Here is a 15,861-nt window from a genome sequence, read left to right on the forward strand (position 1 = left end):
AAATTTCCACTTGAAAAAAAAAAAAAAACAGAAAGGAGAGAGGAGCAGGAGGAGGATTTTCCCTAGTGTACTGGGAGAGTTCTGAGTTTCCTTTTCTTGGGGCAAGGCTTGACCTGAGTGGCGTAAAACCTGGCAGTACGGACCTCAGTTATTATGCCTATGAAAGACTGTCAAAAACAGAGGGAATAAGACAGGGAAGGGTAAGCTTTAAGGTTTAGCTTTAGGACACCGAGAATCAGTAAAGCCACAAGTGTATAGATATGGAGCTCCTAAAAATTGACAGCACACCTCACTACAATTGCTTCACTAAAATTTCACACTTGAGACGCCCTACCACTACCAGTGCCACAAATTATAATTTGACCCTTTTCAACTTGCTTCTCCAAGTTGCACTAAGAAGCCCAAGGCTATCTGTAGACTCTTTTTCCTTTCCTGTGATGGCAAGAAAGACCGCAGATTCAGGCAACAGATAAATTGACGTTTAGACAAGTTAAAAATTTGGGTCCACAGTAGAGTTTTTTGTTCCTATCATGAAAGATCGAAGGGAATTATCAGCAAAGAACACAATCCTAGCATTTGAAGCATAGGGGACATCCAGCCGTCAGGGTACTTTTTGATAATCTTTCTTTAAAGCAATGGACTTCTTCGAATGGAATCCATATGATATCCAGTAGTGAACTCCAAGCCTCGGAAAATAACTTCCAGTTCTTGCAACCTCTAAATGAAACATATATAAACACTAGAACAAGCAAGCTGACATCCATAGCTTCACAAGAAGAATACCAAGATGAATTCAACTCTTCTTTTCTTCATCATCTTCTGCACTTCCATCAATATCTGCCTGGCAGATAGCGGTAACCTCCAGGATGCTTGTCCAACCGATATGAAAGCAAAACAAACTCTGTTCATCAACGGTTTCCCTTGCAAGAATCCTTCCAGCATCATTGCTCCAGATTTCAAGACTTCAGACATAAACCATGCTGGAGATACAGACAACTTCCTTCATTCCTCTGTAAACATAGTCACTGCTGCAGATTTCCCAGGCCTGAACACTCTCGGCCTATCAATTGCGAGAACTGACCTTGATTTGGATGGTCTGTTAATGCCTCATTCCCACCCTAGAGCCTCTGAGTTGTTCTTTCTTAGAAAAGGTATTGTGCTTGCTGGTTTTCTCGACACCAACAATAACCTTTTTCAATCGCTCATAAAGGGAGGAGATGTCTTCTTGTTTCCCCGCGGTCTGCTCCATTTTTGCTTGAATGCTGGTTATGAGCCTGCAATTGCATTCTCCGTACTGAACAGCCAGAATCCAGGGGTGGTAAGCATTGGTGGTGCCATGTTTGAGACTAATTCGGAACTGATAGATAAGATTACAAGGAAATTGATCTCCGTTCCCGCATCTGAGCTTAAACACATCAGGAATGCCACTCTGGCTAAATTTTCCAGAATTCATATACAGTAAAGTCTAAGAACATTGTGCTGATTTATAGTTTCTATATGTAGTGTTGTATTGCCATTGGTATGAGCTTGAACATTTGTGTGCAACATGAGTGAAAAATGCACTCTTTGTTTTAAAGTGCTTACTTCAGTGGTTTGGTGCTCCACTCTATATCCATACATTTAAAGATAAGATACAAAAGAATGTTCTTAGATTGCATTGGTGTTTGATGTCTTAATTTTTGCTTGTACTTTGAGTCCTAAGTAAATCTATAGAGCTTGATTATATTTGTTTTAACTGGTATTGTGTTGAGTTTTGATCTTTAGCTGATTCATCATCAAGAATGGCAAATTGGCAAAAAGAATTTGAAAAGAAAAAGGTGTAGGACTTATGGCATGTTGGCAGCAATGTGCTTTTCGAAAATTTAAGTGGAAATTTCATATTTTTTAAAGTAGAGAGACATCTTTTTAAAATCAACAAAATGTAGGGGGCGAAACAGAAATTTTATCTCCTCGATATAAACTAATAATTTTCAAATTTGCATTTCATCAAACGATTCGCGCCGAACTAGTGCTCTCAAAATCGACTGAAAAAACAATTGTAGTAGAAGAAACAAATGGTTCTCCTCTGTTTCTTGCTGGATCTATGTAGCCTCTCGTCTCCATTGCTCAGAGACCTAAAGCAGGTAATCGATTGCAAACGCAGAGATAAAAACTTGCCATAAATTTATCGATCGATTAAGAAATTTGGTCGCGATTTTCGCAGTCACTGTTACAGCTGGCTAATCTCTACACTGTTTCATGGAATTGGAGGAATAAATCGGATTCACTAGGAGATCGAATTGGTTTGTGCTACGTCATCAAAAATCGCATTTCTTCTTCGGACGAGGTAACTCTGTCTGATTTAACCGGAGATTTCAATAAATGAGATGTATTTTGAGTTTTTGACTTAAAAAATCTGGAATACAGCTAAAGGTGGCGTATAATCCAAGAGGAGACTTCAGTCTTCGTGATTTCCACCACGCTGTGAATAGTTTGCCAACCGATTCGTTTTCCCCTGAGCTCAACGATTCTGGATCTCTCTCTTGCCACGGTCTTCCCCTCTCTCTCAAGTTTTTATATATGTTTGTTTCGATTATGTAAAACAGAGTTCTTATTTTGTTAAACAGATGCATAACTCTAACCATTTAGATCAATCAAGTTCTGTTTTATGTTTCTTTTTATTGTTTAGGTGCGGTTGTTACTTTACTATCAACATTTTGCTTCAAAAGATAAAAGCAAAAAACCAAAACAAAAGTTTGGATGTAAACGTAAGCTGTATTTTTGAAGAATTAAATTTTTTTTTTAAATGTATGATTTTACTTTTATACAAAACAATGTGTTAAAATTAATGTTGCATGTTATTTCTTTATTCATTTTTAATCAATTATAATTTTTATTTTACTGCTTAAGAAACAAGAAGCAAGCAGTAAAAGTAACAAACAAACCAAACCTGAAACAATAATAAAAAATTCGTTAACGGATGCTGTACTTTAGGTTTGATTGAAATTTTCTTTCATTTAGCAGTTATGAAACTTTCAAGTGTTTTGAGTGATCAAGTTTTGTATTCGTGGGGAGGAAAAGATATCGTGCGGAAAGTGATTGTCTTGTGTTCGTTTTTACCTGAAAATATAGACTCTGGCTTGAAAGAAACTCTTATGGTGAGCCACATAATACCAAAGTTTGGATTTTGCCTTTCTTTGGATTTCTAGCATAACCTTCAAGCTTTATTTTCTTGCAGGATGCAGCAGATAAATGTGTTTCCGTCGAGTTCGTTTTGCTTGAGCAAAGATCAAACCATCTCAGTGATATAAGAGAGAATCTAAACAGTTTTGCGAGATGTATTTCTGATCTTGACAACTGCTCCTATCAATCCTACCTTCCAGGTTTCAGTCTTTCCATCCCATGCATTTAATGTAGAACAGCAGCTTTGATGATCAAGAAAGAGTCTTATGTTTATCATAGCTGATATCTATTTACATTCAATTAACTATTTTGCTCAAGTTTTTTGGCCATTTTGCATGAAGGAATAGCTCAAACCACAAATATAAACTATTCACTTTGACTCAGAATGCTAGTTAGTTGAAACATTCAGGTCATAAAATCATTTGAATTTTACTAATCGATAACATGGGACTTTAATCATGATGAGGGGCTTGTATCAGTTTTATGCTTGTCATGATGTAATAGAAGCCTGAGTGAAGGCACATGAATACCATTGGTCCTTCAAATTCTTGGTGGAATCCTGAAAACAGAAGGAGGATTTCCTTCCAGAAACTATTATCATATCGAGTTCCTTTATACATCCTGTGCTTGAGCCCTGATTTCTTAGCAATTGCATGGTATTGTTAATGTTTGCTTCCTACAATTGAATCAAATGCTTAGTATGTTTAGCCACTGAATACAAGAGTATCATATAAATATATACATTTTTTTGTAATATTCTTGTAACTTTGACAGAGGTCAAAGTATTTCATGGCCTGGTGAAACAATGGCTACAAGATCTAAGGGATGACACGGAAGAGCCATTGCAGGCTCGGTTTATCTTTAATAGTAACCTTGCTGGTTCTTTGAAGCAGATATCCTGCAACTTATCTGCTTCTGTCAATCATATAATTGACGGATTCAACCCTTGTGAGGTATTGAATGTGTATCTTAATTTAGCTACTGTTTAGTGTATTTACTCATACATTATCAATGTTGATTGACCATTTCATTGAATTTTAGGAAACAAGATAGTTTTCTCAAGTTGAGAAAAATCTACCAATCTCCTATAGATATCCAAGCATTATATGTATTAACTATCTCAAGAAATCAAATGGCAAGCATGAATAGAAAGTCCTCTCCGTAACTGGAAAATCAACATATAAACATAGCTTACTCTTTTTCACCCTCAGTAATATTCTATGTAGGACTTAGTGCTTGGTGAGTCTGGATCTTATATTCTTTTGAGGATTCCTATATCTCTCTTTAATCATTATTTGTGCTTAATTGGTAAGTTTCGGCTTGTTACACCAATGCTATGGGCTGCTATTTCTTTTCTAATGATCTTTTGGACAACAATGAAAGGAAATAATCTTCTAAAGTAGTCAGACCTTCAAGTGAATCCATGCTAACTGCTTAGGATAAAGAAATTTTGTATAATCATAGTAAGTGGCAGCTTTGAAACTGGCAGAGTCAAGAATTTTTGACAGAAGAGGCTATTGTGTTCTTCCAGTAGTAATATTTAGAATTTCTGTCTATTGTCCATGCTTTCATGCCTATATGCATTGATACGTGCCACTCTTATTCTGCTCTCACATCCCTACAAGCATGATGCAAACTGCAGATACATATTCTTATGCGATTGTACCATATTTCATTTCCTCTTGAAAGCAGAACAATAATTTCAATAATCCTTGGATCGCCTCCCTATAGACATGTAGGTGCCATGGTGTTCCATTGTGCAATGCAGAAAAAAGTAGGATTGAAAGGCCTTCTTGCGCAGTCACTTTCCATGATCTTGGAGCATTTGATGTGATTGACAATTCTGTGAAGGTTGGCAAAAACACAGTCCTGTTTATGCCCTCTTTCCAGAGCTCTATGAAACTCCAACAGGTTTCTTCACCTGTTGACTTCAATATAATAGAGCGGACCAACCTGGGGTCTCTAAGCGAAGGTAAATCTCAAGAATGAAGCTCCATTTTTGACATCTTAGTGGAAATCTTTCAGTCATTGCATCTTTTAAAAGAAGTCTTTGTTAATAAATAATTTAAATTGCCAGACTACTGTTCCAGGCAATTTCCAGAAATATGAGAGCTGGATAAAAATGATTCTGCTAGTATTTTACTTGAACTTATGCCTTGGCTCATATTCTCCTTTATTTGCATTTTTCACAGGAGTTATATTTGGGAATCCCTATTTTGTAACTCCATCGGCTTCTCCAGAGATAGAAGCTGCTTCAGATGAAACGGATCAGTTAGAATTGAATTTTCAATGTGCGTGGAAGTCCTTTTGTTTGCTATTGTTTTGCATTGTGAACATTTACTGAGGCAGTTTATCTGGGATTTGTGACTTTGCCTTAATTGCAAATTTATCTCGATAATTCTGGTTATAAAAAATTGTGAGAAACTTCTGTAAAACTCTGAAACTGTTCTTCTTTTCTTTTCCTTTTCCTTTATTATTTCATTTTCCTAATCCTGCTATAATTTGTCAGTTTTCAAAGGGCTTTGCACTGCTTTACATTCATTGGACCAAGGCTTGGTATGCTCTTCAAATTGCAATATAGAAAATATGAGGGAGGCAACATTCCATTGCTATTACATTCTTCAACCTTCAGATAATGGGCCAATGCTTCTCAGGGTGAATATTGTGTTGCTTTATTATTAGCTAATGGTCTATACATTCATTGCTAAATAATATTTGCAGTCCACTGTCTTCATTGTAATCCACCTAACCTTCAGAATGTTTTAGTGCTTCTACTTTGGATACAAATTTTCTCAGTGATGGAGTTAAGCTCTGTTGGTAAATCTGTATTGTTTGATTGTATTAAAACATGCAGCGCCTTGCAGGATCAGAGGAAGTCTTGCCCTTTTCTGATGTCAATCGATTCATTGATCATTCAGTGCCTAAAGATATTGAGATTTCCATTCAATCCTCCTTATTCAAGGTTAAAAGTTTTTCCTTGTAGTTTCTTTCACTATCTACATTGTTATTTTTGTTTACTTTCACATTTGTTCAAAATCAATGTTCTTTTTTTCAGCTCCAGCTTGTCCTTTTAACACCCTTCTTACAATAAGGAATTATTATATCATTCTTTTAAAAACTTGTGTATATCATCCAGATTTTGCATTGTATGTTGCAATTGGTTGCAAGGGGCTGAAAGCTGTATAAATTAACTAACTGCATTATCAGATATGAAAATATTATTTTTACCTATTGAGTCATGCCACTTGGTCTTGGTATAGAAGCTAAATTACTGTCAATGCATTATGGGCTTAGGCTGCACTCATAGATGTTTTAGCCAGAAAAGCCACATAGTTTTCTCCCAGAAGATATCTCAGTTAGTCTTACTTTTTCCTGGTTAATATTGATGGCTGGCAAGTTCATATTTGCTTTAATTTCATTCTTTATGAATTTCTGGCAGTTGGACTCAAGAGACTACAATCCAGTCCTGTATGAAAGAGGTTTCCATCAAAAACTTAACTTGCTTGTAAAAGAGAGCTTACAAATCGGGTAACTATACTCACCATCTGCTTCCAACTTTCCAAATGCAAACCCATTAAAAACAATTTAATGTACATGCTTTTTTTCTCCATTTTGTGAAGTCAATAAATCTTTTCTGACAACCCCAGAGTTGAAGATTAGTTATCAAGGCCTATTAATGGCTAAAGATCTTTTCTGCAAACATCTCAGATCATAAAGTTCAGAAAGAATAAAGTCATACGTTGGTATGGTTTTGTTAACAAGTAGATGAAAAAGAGGTAGGATTGTTAACAGACTCAGAAAAGTGGGATTTTCTGTCCTTTTTTCTAAACTTATTCATAGATTAGTCGAATTCTTACCTCTTGTCATCTATAAGTAATGAATCCAGTCTATATCCATTAAGTTGTGAAGTGATATCAATTTAAAGATAGCTGATTGCCATATATACATAAGCACATTATCACATTATTTAAATTTTAGTTGATCTCTATTTTAGAGCATTGTATAAGTATCTAGGATTTCATAATATATTGCAATATGCTATTTCTCATAACCTGGCTGCATTTTCATCACCCCCATTGTAGATCAGCCTTCTGCCTGGGATGCTACTTGAAATACACGAAAGTTATTTTTTGAGTATGTTTGTATTGCAGACTGCTGTTGTTATTGGATTATTCCAATCGTTGATTTATTATTTACATTTTAAGTCCATAAAATGAACTGATTCCTTCAGTTTCATGAGTTTAAAACTCAGCGTTTTGGACTCATCATGTCAGCATCGACGTGCAGACTGAATGGTAAATGCTGAATGCCTTTTTGATATTTGCTTCCTTGATGACATGAATAATATATTCCAGGTCTGTACCTCCTAATACGAATGAGGCAACATCTGAACTATACACAACCAAACCTGACCCCACCAAAGTGATTGCAAAATCAACTTCATCAGATGATGTCGTGGTTGTCAATGAGGAAATGTCACAGCTAGATCAGTTAGCCGGAGAAGAAAAAACCACAGCTTCTATTGATGAAGAATGGGAGCGACTGGTTGTCCATGAAGTCCCTGTGAAAAATTCTCCCACTTGTATAGATAAACCCAAGTCAGGTCAATCAGTTCTACTTCTATCCCCACCAGACAACAGCAGGCAGCTAGATATAACTACGACAAGGATTCTAGAGAGGCTGGAGGTGCCAAGACAGTTAAAGTCAAATGCAGTCTCCCCCAGCATCAACAGCAGCAGAACTGTAGATGTAAACAGGCGAATGAAAAAACCTCTAATCCCTTTCCAGCCCAATCAGGCTGCGGATCAAGGCTTGACTTCAAGCCAATTAATCAGGCCCAGCTTCCAGAGGCTAAAACGGAAACATAAATGAAACTTCAGGACACCTCTCTTTAAAGGACTTTCTTTTCTTTTAATTGTTAACAGTCAAATCCAACTTTTCGTTCCATTGATCGAATACCTGTCAGGGTAAATAAATCAGAACATAATGGGCAAAGCTTGGGAAACCCATTTTTCTTTAACTGCACACGGTAACAAAATTCTTTCGCTGTTTATGCCAGTCTGCACTTACTGTATGATTCCAATCAGAAGTTAAATAATTGTTAGGATTGGATTTGGACCACATTAATTGGCACACAAAATATAGGTGGGCAAAGCATGACTTTTCAGTCACGCAACTCACACTTGCGTATCTCTCATCCAACTTCAAAATCTCTTGGGTGCGATGCCACCAAATCTCAATCAACCAACGCACTATCCTTCTTTGCCTCAATTATTTACCAAATTTTATATTGATATTTTCTTTTTTTGTGCAGAAAATTTTGATACATAAAATAAAAATTATATGTAATTACAAAAAAAAAAAGGAACATATTATAAGTGGTCAACAAGAGGGGAGCGAAGATCTTTGTACAATTGAGACAGTGGGATCAAGGTGGATGGATGGAACTGTCTCTGGCTGAGCTTCGAAAGGCTTGCTTTTTTAGCTCCTCCTTATCCGATTGTTGGATTAAAAATTCTCTTTATGGAAATCAAACTTGGTGGACGTCTTGTGGGAGAAATCTGATGCTAGCTGGCCTAGCTCTTTGGTCAAAGCCGGTGCCCCACAATAAAACACCCCTGCCATTCCAGAACAATTTGTTAGCTCATTAATTTATAATCATGAAAAGCACTAAGGCTTTTTAATTTCCTTTTTCTTAAATAAAGATATCAATATTGTCTGTCACTGTTTTTGCTCTATTCCTATGTGAACGTAAGAAGGTTTGTAATAATAATTACTTGATATAAATGTGGAAATTTTCATCTTATAAATAATTGCTGTCACTATTATCATCATTGTCATAAGCAAAAGCACACACTAGCTAATAGTATCCTTTTCTTCTTTTTCTACGTAAGTGATGAGCAAATAAAGAAAGCTTGGAAACGTTGCTTTCCTGAATGTTAAAGCTAAGAAGATAATGGAATACTTAAAGTTAACAGGAACATGTGCAATTCTTCTCTAACTCAAAATATTTTAGTGATTTTTTTAATGTAAAAGCTTTTTTTATTGAATGGATTAGAGTCCGAATTCTATAATTAAATGTCATATGTTGAATATATAGTTTTATAGAGAAAATTAAAAATAATAACAAAAAAAGGGGTAGTTCAGTGTACATACCAACTCGAGTATTGTTGTGATTAACGGCAATTTGCTTGTAGACATTGCGCCAATTAGGCTTGGCGAAGTGGGATTTCACTCTTGTACCAGAAACAACGTCGACGCCATTTTTAGCATGATTGAGAGACTGAAGCATGGCAATGAGAGCAGAGCGAGCATCACCTTCTTCATAAACGCTGGTGCAGTAATTGTGGAGCTCGATCACGTGGTTGTGGTCCATTTCAGCTACCTCATTCATTATTCCTTTAAACCAATCAAAGGAGCCTTGTTCCCTTGTCACCCAGTAAAAGTATGCTCTCCTTGTCTTGAAGCTTTCTTTTCTTTTGGAATTGGGAGGACTCGTTTTGTTAACGCCAACCCCATTTCCATTCTCCAGGGCACTTTCTTCCTCCTCCCTGGCCCTGATATTGTTCACTATGTCCTTGACGATGCTGATCATTGGGGTTGCTCCAATCCCCAACCCCACTAGCAAAACCACTTCATATTTCTTGTAGTCTTGTGCTGGTGCTCCATACGGGCCATCGATTAGAACTCTTGGGAAACTGTTTCAACGCCAATCCCATTGAAGAGTATATCGTTAGCACATCATTTGTCAAATGAAATACACTTTTTATCATAAAAGTAAATACAGCATAATCTCTGAAGGAATCTACAACTAAACGTGGAAATGACTTTTTGAACTTTTCTTTTTTGTTTTGTTGGGGCATCCTCGTCCCTGACGTCCATCAAGGAAGGTAGGGTAACATTCTTGTTATAGGTTCTAAGCAGACAGGGACCCTGTTACCAATTTCTTTCATTAGCGTGTTTGTATTTGTCGGTCGGGGTTTGAAACAAGTAATCTAAGTTCATGCACCAATATTTTGAAATTATTGTTTGTAACCATCTGAGCAACCCAATCCTCTATGGCCTGACAGCCACAACATAGTAGCACTAGAAAGATAAATTCCTCCTTATTTTCAAGATCTTGATGCTCTGGTTTTTGTCTTCTTGCTTAGAGACGACAGACATAAAACTAATTTATATTCAATGAAATATAGGAATGATTTATAATTTCAATGACCTAGGCCTTAGGAGATAGCGTATGGCACCACATGGCAAGGAGAAATGACAAACAAAGAAAATGACATTTCTATAGCAGCCAATGGCACTAACCATGGTCACCATTTCCTAGTCCAAAATATTGCAATTAAACATAAAGATAAAGATAAAACTTGAAAAAAAAAAGCCACTTTAATTATTGACTCGCTGGACCATATGATTAAGTTGACGTTTTGAATAAATATCTTGAATTGATGGTTAATTTCCTCGCTAGAAAAAGATGGAACTCCTAAAGTGTCCATGCTGCAAATATATAGGAAATATCATCTAGCATGATGAAATGGAGGGCCAGGTCGGTTCTGATGGTAAAGATGAATTATTTCCTACTAGCATTAATTGCCTTGATATCTTTGGTACATCTTTTATGCTGTCAGACAAGAGACTGCCAATCACATCTCTCCTCTTTGTATATTTGCAATTTCATCACTTAGGAACTACTAGTGTATTTTATATGTGTCTAAGCGTATAAACAACGCGTAAAATATATGAACAACTACTAAAAAGAATCATAAGTTGGTGTCATGATGCTCTATATATATAAGAAGCAGAACAAAGAGTTGTATACACAACTCTCATTTAATTAAATTAACAGAGTTTGACTAAGGGAAGTGCCTGTCACGTACGCAGCACGAACCCCTAATTAAGCCTAGAGATCCAAGAGGGATTCCTGTCGACATATGCATTAAATTGCTAGTGTTTTTTTGTGGCTTTGGAAAGGGAGAGGAGAAAATGTTAATAACTTACTCTGGGTTGTAATCGGCTCTGAGCATGCCACTTTTTCCATTAGTCGGTTGTTGACAAACCTGGAAGAACAAATGGAGCGTAAATCCCGGTAGCCTTAACACATTTCCATGATTAAAATCTTAGGGGTAGTTATGATTTATTAACTATTGTTAGCTAATTATACGATGGTTGGGCCGTCAATTTTGAAAAACGGGAAAACCAGGTGTGGAAAATTAGAGAAAGTATATGCACCAAATTAATGAATCAAGGACGGTAGGAGAACTCACCTCTGAAAATACGGTCCTCAGTTGTCGCGTCCAGTCACCAAGAGTCCTGATATGAACACTGAGATAGTCATCTCCGGGGGCGGAAGTAATGGAAAATGGGTGCCTGTTCCATGTGAGCAATCATTATCATGTCAAAGAAGGCTTTGTTTTGTTTTGTTAGTGGAGTTGACAAGACAAATAAGTCAGGGTTAAAAGACAATGACAGTTCTGTCGGATCCCCATTCGTAAAGCCAACACTTACCATTCAAATGGAGACACCGCAGCACAATTGACAAACATGTATTGTCCACTCTTGTATCTAAATCCATTGGGCCTTGACATGTGAAGTGCGAGTACATTTCCCGGATAAACGGCAACCTAACAATTTCGAGGACAGGTTAGAAATCTGGATGAATTGCATATTTGTCATTTTAGTAGTGTTTGGTCATATGTCACAGGGCCTAACCTTCTGTATGGTAACGGGCTTGATGCTTGATCTAAGCAGCCTCGTCAATCTTTCACACAAATAAAGGGTAACTGGAACTGCCAAGTACATCCAGGTCTGCCAAATTAAAAAAAAAAATTGAGATTTCATTAAATAATTACCACAACTGAATATCAGGAATTTGAAGTGATCATTGCTTACCGTTTTCTTGTACCATTTCTGGGTCAGGAAGAGCTTAATTCCATGCACAATGAGGAGTGTGTAAACAATGACAAATAGATGGTGAGAGTACCAGAAGGCATTGAATCCAGTGAGCTTCTTCAGAGGCTTGGGAAGGTCCAGCCTACCCCGCCTGAAGCAAGGCGCAGCTAGAGTGAAAGCTATGGCCATTAACACCACCATTACGATCCCGGTAACTCCTTCTGGGTGCTTCACAAAATGCCAGTAGCTCTCGGGTTGATTTCCAAAATATTTTATCATGGGCTTGTACTCATCAGGAGTGGCATGAAGCAGGCGGGGGAAATCACATGCCAAATGGGAAATGGCGTGTATCCCGACCCCAATAGAAATTGCAACTGCTATCACCTGAAATGAAATAACCAATAAACCCCCATTGATTTAGCTTATAATTTGAACATATATGCAATCCTTGGCTAAGAAAAACATAAGCAGAAGACATGTTCTGTTGTCTGTTACCTTGTGGAAGTTGAGGTTGTCATCAAAGGGAACGGCAGCACCTAATTTTGTCTTGTTCCTTAACCAGGTGATGGTGTTACGGCAGACTGGTAGCAAAATCAGGGCCATATTCAATTTAAGTGTCTCAGCTGCACCTTTGGCAAAGCAAACGCAATGCCCCATTACCTTAAAAACGTCTTCTCTTCTTCGATATTCGATGTATTTGTATGTAAATAGGCCACACATAACCCCAATCCACAAAGCCATCACCCACACCCTCTGCCAGTTATCTTGCAAGAAATACTTGGTGTCCCGGAAGAATCTCGTCACTGGGTTGCTATCATATGTAGGCTTAAGCTTCTGGCTTAGCATTTGGCTCAGGTTCCGGCTTTCTCCTCTAACAGATTGGTTTGGTGCTTGTAGCAGAAGCATTTCCAGGTTGTTTATCTGTTAAAAGAATAAGAATTGTAGTAAATTGGTAATCCAATTGAAGCCAAAGCTTTAACATAAAAGCCAGCAAAAAGAGTAAGAAAATGCTTGAATATACCATGATGTATCCTAGATGGTCTGGGTCTAATTCTTCCATAATCAAGGCTGCATATTCCTCAGCTTGTTTCTGGATATTTGAGAGTTTGTTTGCAGAGGCACTCAGGCTGATAATCTGTAAAAGGACATCAACTATGAGATATAAATTATCACAAAAAATTGTCTGAGAATATCTGACACGAAGCACATGCTTGATCACTCAAACAACAAATCAAAATTACTCAAACACCTGAAATTAAGAAATACATCATAGTCAACTTCTGTCCATTTACAAATTAATTTTAGTAGCTGAAATTAACATGCCATACCTCTCTGACTTCCTCTTCAGTTATTCTTCCATCGGCATCTTTATCCACCCTGCATTTTGTTAACCACTTGATTTAAGACCAAGCTCTAATAAAAGGCAATGCAAAGTGTATAGCTTATTGATGGACAATGGATCTAAGAAAGGGTGAAAAAAGGAAAACGGAAACTTTACATCTCAAAGAAAGTTTGAAGCCTGGCATCGAAGCTTTGATTCGAGATCTGATCCCAAAACTCTTTTAGGTGAGCCTTATTAATTGCATCACCTTCAATGTTTCGTTTTCGAGCAAGTGCATCAAACAGCTGCCCTGCAAACTCCTTTGACTCCATGCCTGCCATTACATCAAATTCACAAAAATCTCACGGAATTGAAACATCTGCAACTATTTTCTGCAAAAGCCAGTTATAGATTTCAAATACTATCCAAACATACCTATGCATTCACCAAAGCGTGCACGAGGCAAAGCACCATTATTAGATGCAGTAATTTCATCAAACCGCTTCTCCACAGCAGCCCATCCATGCCCAGCATCAGTCTTGGTAATAAACTTGAGTCCCTTCAGAGCATGAGCAGCTGCAGACTTGGTCCTATCAAAGCGAGCAGGCTTCTTGGAGAACGATGTCAAGCGCTTCAGTTCATGCCCGACCTGCCTAATCTTTGCCGAAGCATTCCTCACCATCGACGCTCCCACGGTTGATCTCTTCTCAAGACCTTTGGCCAACAAGGATAGCTCAGGATCTTCCTGCAAATCAGCTCCATTTGCAGCCTTTACACTGTGAACCGCCACGGAGTCATCACGAACATCTAGGGTAATCTCAACGTAACCATCATCTTTAGAAGAGGTTGAGTCCGGAACGTTAAACCGGGCACTTTTCCTTCCTGCCCTTTTGTTCAGAGGTCCGCTCAATGGACCGCTATGAGGCACTTTATCGTTTGCTAAAACCTCTGTATCAGAATGATGGTGGTGATGCTGGTAACGATTCCCGTCCTCCGCACTCATTTTCTGCATGTGGTTTGATTCCAATTCTCCAAGATAATACCTTCCAAGCTAGCAATAAGCCTATAACAAAGATTCCTTACAATGCAAACAGATTGAAAGATAGAAGAAAACAAAGGCAATATATAACAGTTCTTTCCTTGGCCTGTTCTAAAAAATATATATATCTTTGTTTTCTTAGACTAGATTTCTCTCTGCAAGTTTAAGAGCAACCGCGTTTTGTCCATATATATAGAGCTCAGGTAAAATCTTCAACGAGGTGGAGAAATGAAAGTTTGACCAGGCACTGGTTGTGTTCCTTAATGACTGTTAGACGCGTGCGTCATTACCATTCGGCAATGGTCCTCCATATGCTTGAAAAACCAGCTAAAATCGACTCCATAAACTTTTTTGGTACTAACACTGTTACTTTATTACCATGGGGAACTGCTTTGAAGTTTCCCATTCTCGCTTTTCTTCCATGTGCATCATGCAACCTACTCTTTTCCCCTTTATTTTTTTTCCCTCCCCTAGAGTTCAGATAAGCTTTAATGGCTTTACTTGCTTTGCCTGACTTTCTCTGAAAGTTAATTAATGGGAAACTACCATGAGGAGACATGTTGAAATATGTTGGATTTATGGTCAGATGCGCCTACTAGCTGTCCCTGGACCCTGATCTTTTCTTTAACTTTCATTGAAAGTGATTACCATATTGCTGTGAAAGCAGCCAGCCAATGTGTTTATGGGTTGGATGATTGTTGACATGATGTAACAAAAAGTTAGAGATTATCACAGAAAAAAAGGAGTTGCAGATTTTGATAATTAGTCTCATAAAAAATCAACTATATGTATGCTACGGCAAGGCATAAATCTATACGTTTCTTGGGGTTTTCATTATTAGTACGTATAGATGTTGCCTTCAGGATTCTAGCTCTTTCAAGCTAATTAATTAATCTTTTCGACTTTAATAGCATAAGATTCCTGACATAATCATTAATTTCATATTTAAATACCGTATTTATCTTCATGGGGTATTAAGGATTTGTTGATGGTGGCAGGACTAAGTTTGAATCTGATAGTCAAAGGTTGGGAACTCAATGATTTAGATACTCCGGTTTTTATAAATGTCTTTCGAAATATATCATTATCAGGGCAACAGCAGTTAAATTTCAGTAATTATTACACCCTTCATGATCATTAAAATATTAATTATAATGGTCCAACATTTTGTTTTCGCAAAAGACACCAATGAATCCTAACAAAATGGGTATTTTGTCTTCTATTCTATAGTCTGTATCATGTATTTTGACTTTAATTTGGATGTAGGTGAGAATCTATGTATACAGATTACCTTGGGTATATGGAAATTGGAAGCAAGACTTTTCACCATTTCTTTTGCATTTGCTTTCTTTTTTGCCATTGTCGTGTGAATTTCCAATAAAAAATACTGTTTGGTTCTATCCAAAAAAAAAGAGAGAGGCAAAAACAGTGCTGTTAGCGTTAGGTGAAG

At 37.3% G+C, this 15,861-nt stretch overlaps 3 protein-coding genes across 3 annotated transcripts; 2 read left to right on the forward strand and 1 right to left on the reverse strand.

The window, feature by feature from the left end:
- Window positions 1-764: 764 nt before the first annotated feature.
- Window positions 765-1,748, forward strand: LOC110418455 (RmlC-like cupins superfamily protein). Its single transcript, XM_021431188.2, has one exon. It carries the CDS (start codon window positions 788-790, stop codon window positions 1,460-1,462), a length of 675 nt encoding a protein of 224 aa, XP_021286863.1. The 5' UTR covers window positions 765-787; the 3' UTR covers window positions 1,463-1,748.
- Window positions 1,749-2,001: 253 nt separating this feature from the next.
- Window positions 2,002-8,526, forward strand: LOC110418755 (uncharacterized). Its single transcript, XM_021431559.1, has 12 exons — window positions 2,002-2,123; window positions 2,204-2,326; window positions 2,407-2,530; window positions 3,004-3,137; window positions 3,218-3,362; window positions 3,937-4,115; window positions 4,894-5,134; window positions 5,355-5,453; window positions 5,672-5,817; window positions 6,017-6,124; window positions 6,602-6,690; window positions 7,518-8,526. Exons 1-12 carry the CDS (start codon window positions 2,055-2,057, stop codon window positions 8,032-8,034), a joined length of 1,974 nt encoding a protein of 657 aa, XP_021287234.1. The 5' UTR covers window positions 2,002-2,054; the 3' UTR covers window positions 8,035-8,526.
- LOC110418753 (respiratory burst oxidase homolog protein C-like) lies at window positions 8,512-14,618 on the reverse strand. The gene is made up of 12 exons (XM_021431557.2): window positions 13,808-14,618; window positions 13,550-13,706; window positions 13,380-13,428; window positions 13,073-13,186; window positions 12,547-12,972; window positions 12,052-12,435; window positions 11,872-11,967; window positions 11,668-11,783; window positions 11,427-11,529; window positions 11,161-11,219; window positions 9,319-9,860; window positions 8,512-8,780 (listed from the first exon to the last, which is right to left on the reverse strand). The coding sequence occupies exons 1-12, from the start codon at window positions 14,382-14,384 to the stop codon at window positions 8,671-8,673; spliced, it is 2,733 nt and encodes a 910-aa protein (XP_021287232.1). The 5' UTR covers window positions 14,385-14,618; the 3' UTR covers window positions 8,512-8,670.
- Between the last annotated feature and the right edge of the window lie 1,243 nt (window positions 14,619-15,861).

This window comes from Theobroma umbraticum, unplaced genomic scaffold (genome assembly GCF_002168275.2).
Source record: "Theobroma umbraticum cultivar Fairchild unplaced genomic scaffold, ASM216827v3 scaffold_50.0, whole genome shotgun sequence".
In the NCBI taxonomy this organism is placed as follows: Eukaryota; Viridiplantae; Streptophyta; class Magnoliopsida; order Malvales; family Malvaceae; genus Theobroma; species Theobroma umbraticum.

Bases quoted from the DNA above. Each gene is read 5' to 3' on its own strand.
- LOC110418455 (XM_021431188.2), top strand. From the start codon at position 788: ATGAATTCAACTCTTCTTTTCTTCATCATCTTCTGCACTTCCATCAAT.
- LOC110418755 (XM_021431559.1), top strand. From the start codon at position 2,055: ATGGTTCTCCTCTGTTTCTTGCTGGATCTATGTAGCCTCTCGTCTCCA. The intron at 2,124-2,203 runs GTAATCGATTGC...CGATTTTCGCAG, and splicing joins TGCTCAGAGACCTAAAGCAG to TCACTGTTACAGCTGGCTAA. The intron at 3,363-3,936 runs GTTTCAGTCTTT...TAACTTTGACAG, and splicing joins CTATCAATCCTACCTTCCAG to AGGTCAAAGTATTTCATGGC.
- LOC110418753 (XM_021431557.2), bottom strand. From the start codon at position 14,384: ATGCAGAAAATGAGTGCGGAGGACGGGAATCGTTACCAGCATCACCAC. The intron at 13,187-13,379 runs GTATGGCATGTT...GTCCTTTTACAG, and splicing joins CTGAAGAGGAAGTCAGAGAG to ATTATCAGCCTGAGTGCCTC. The intron at 12,436-12,546 runs GTAACAGACAAC...ATTTCATTTCAG, and splicing joins ACAACCTCAACTTCCACAAG to GTGATAGCAGTTGCAATTTC.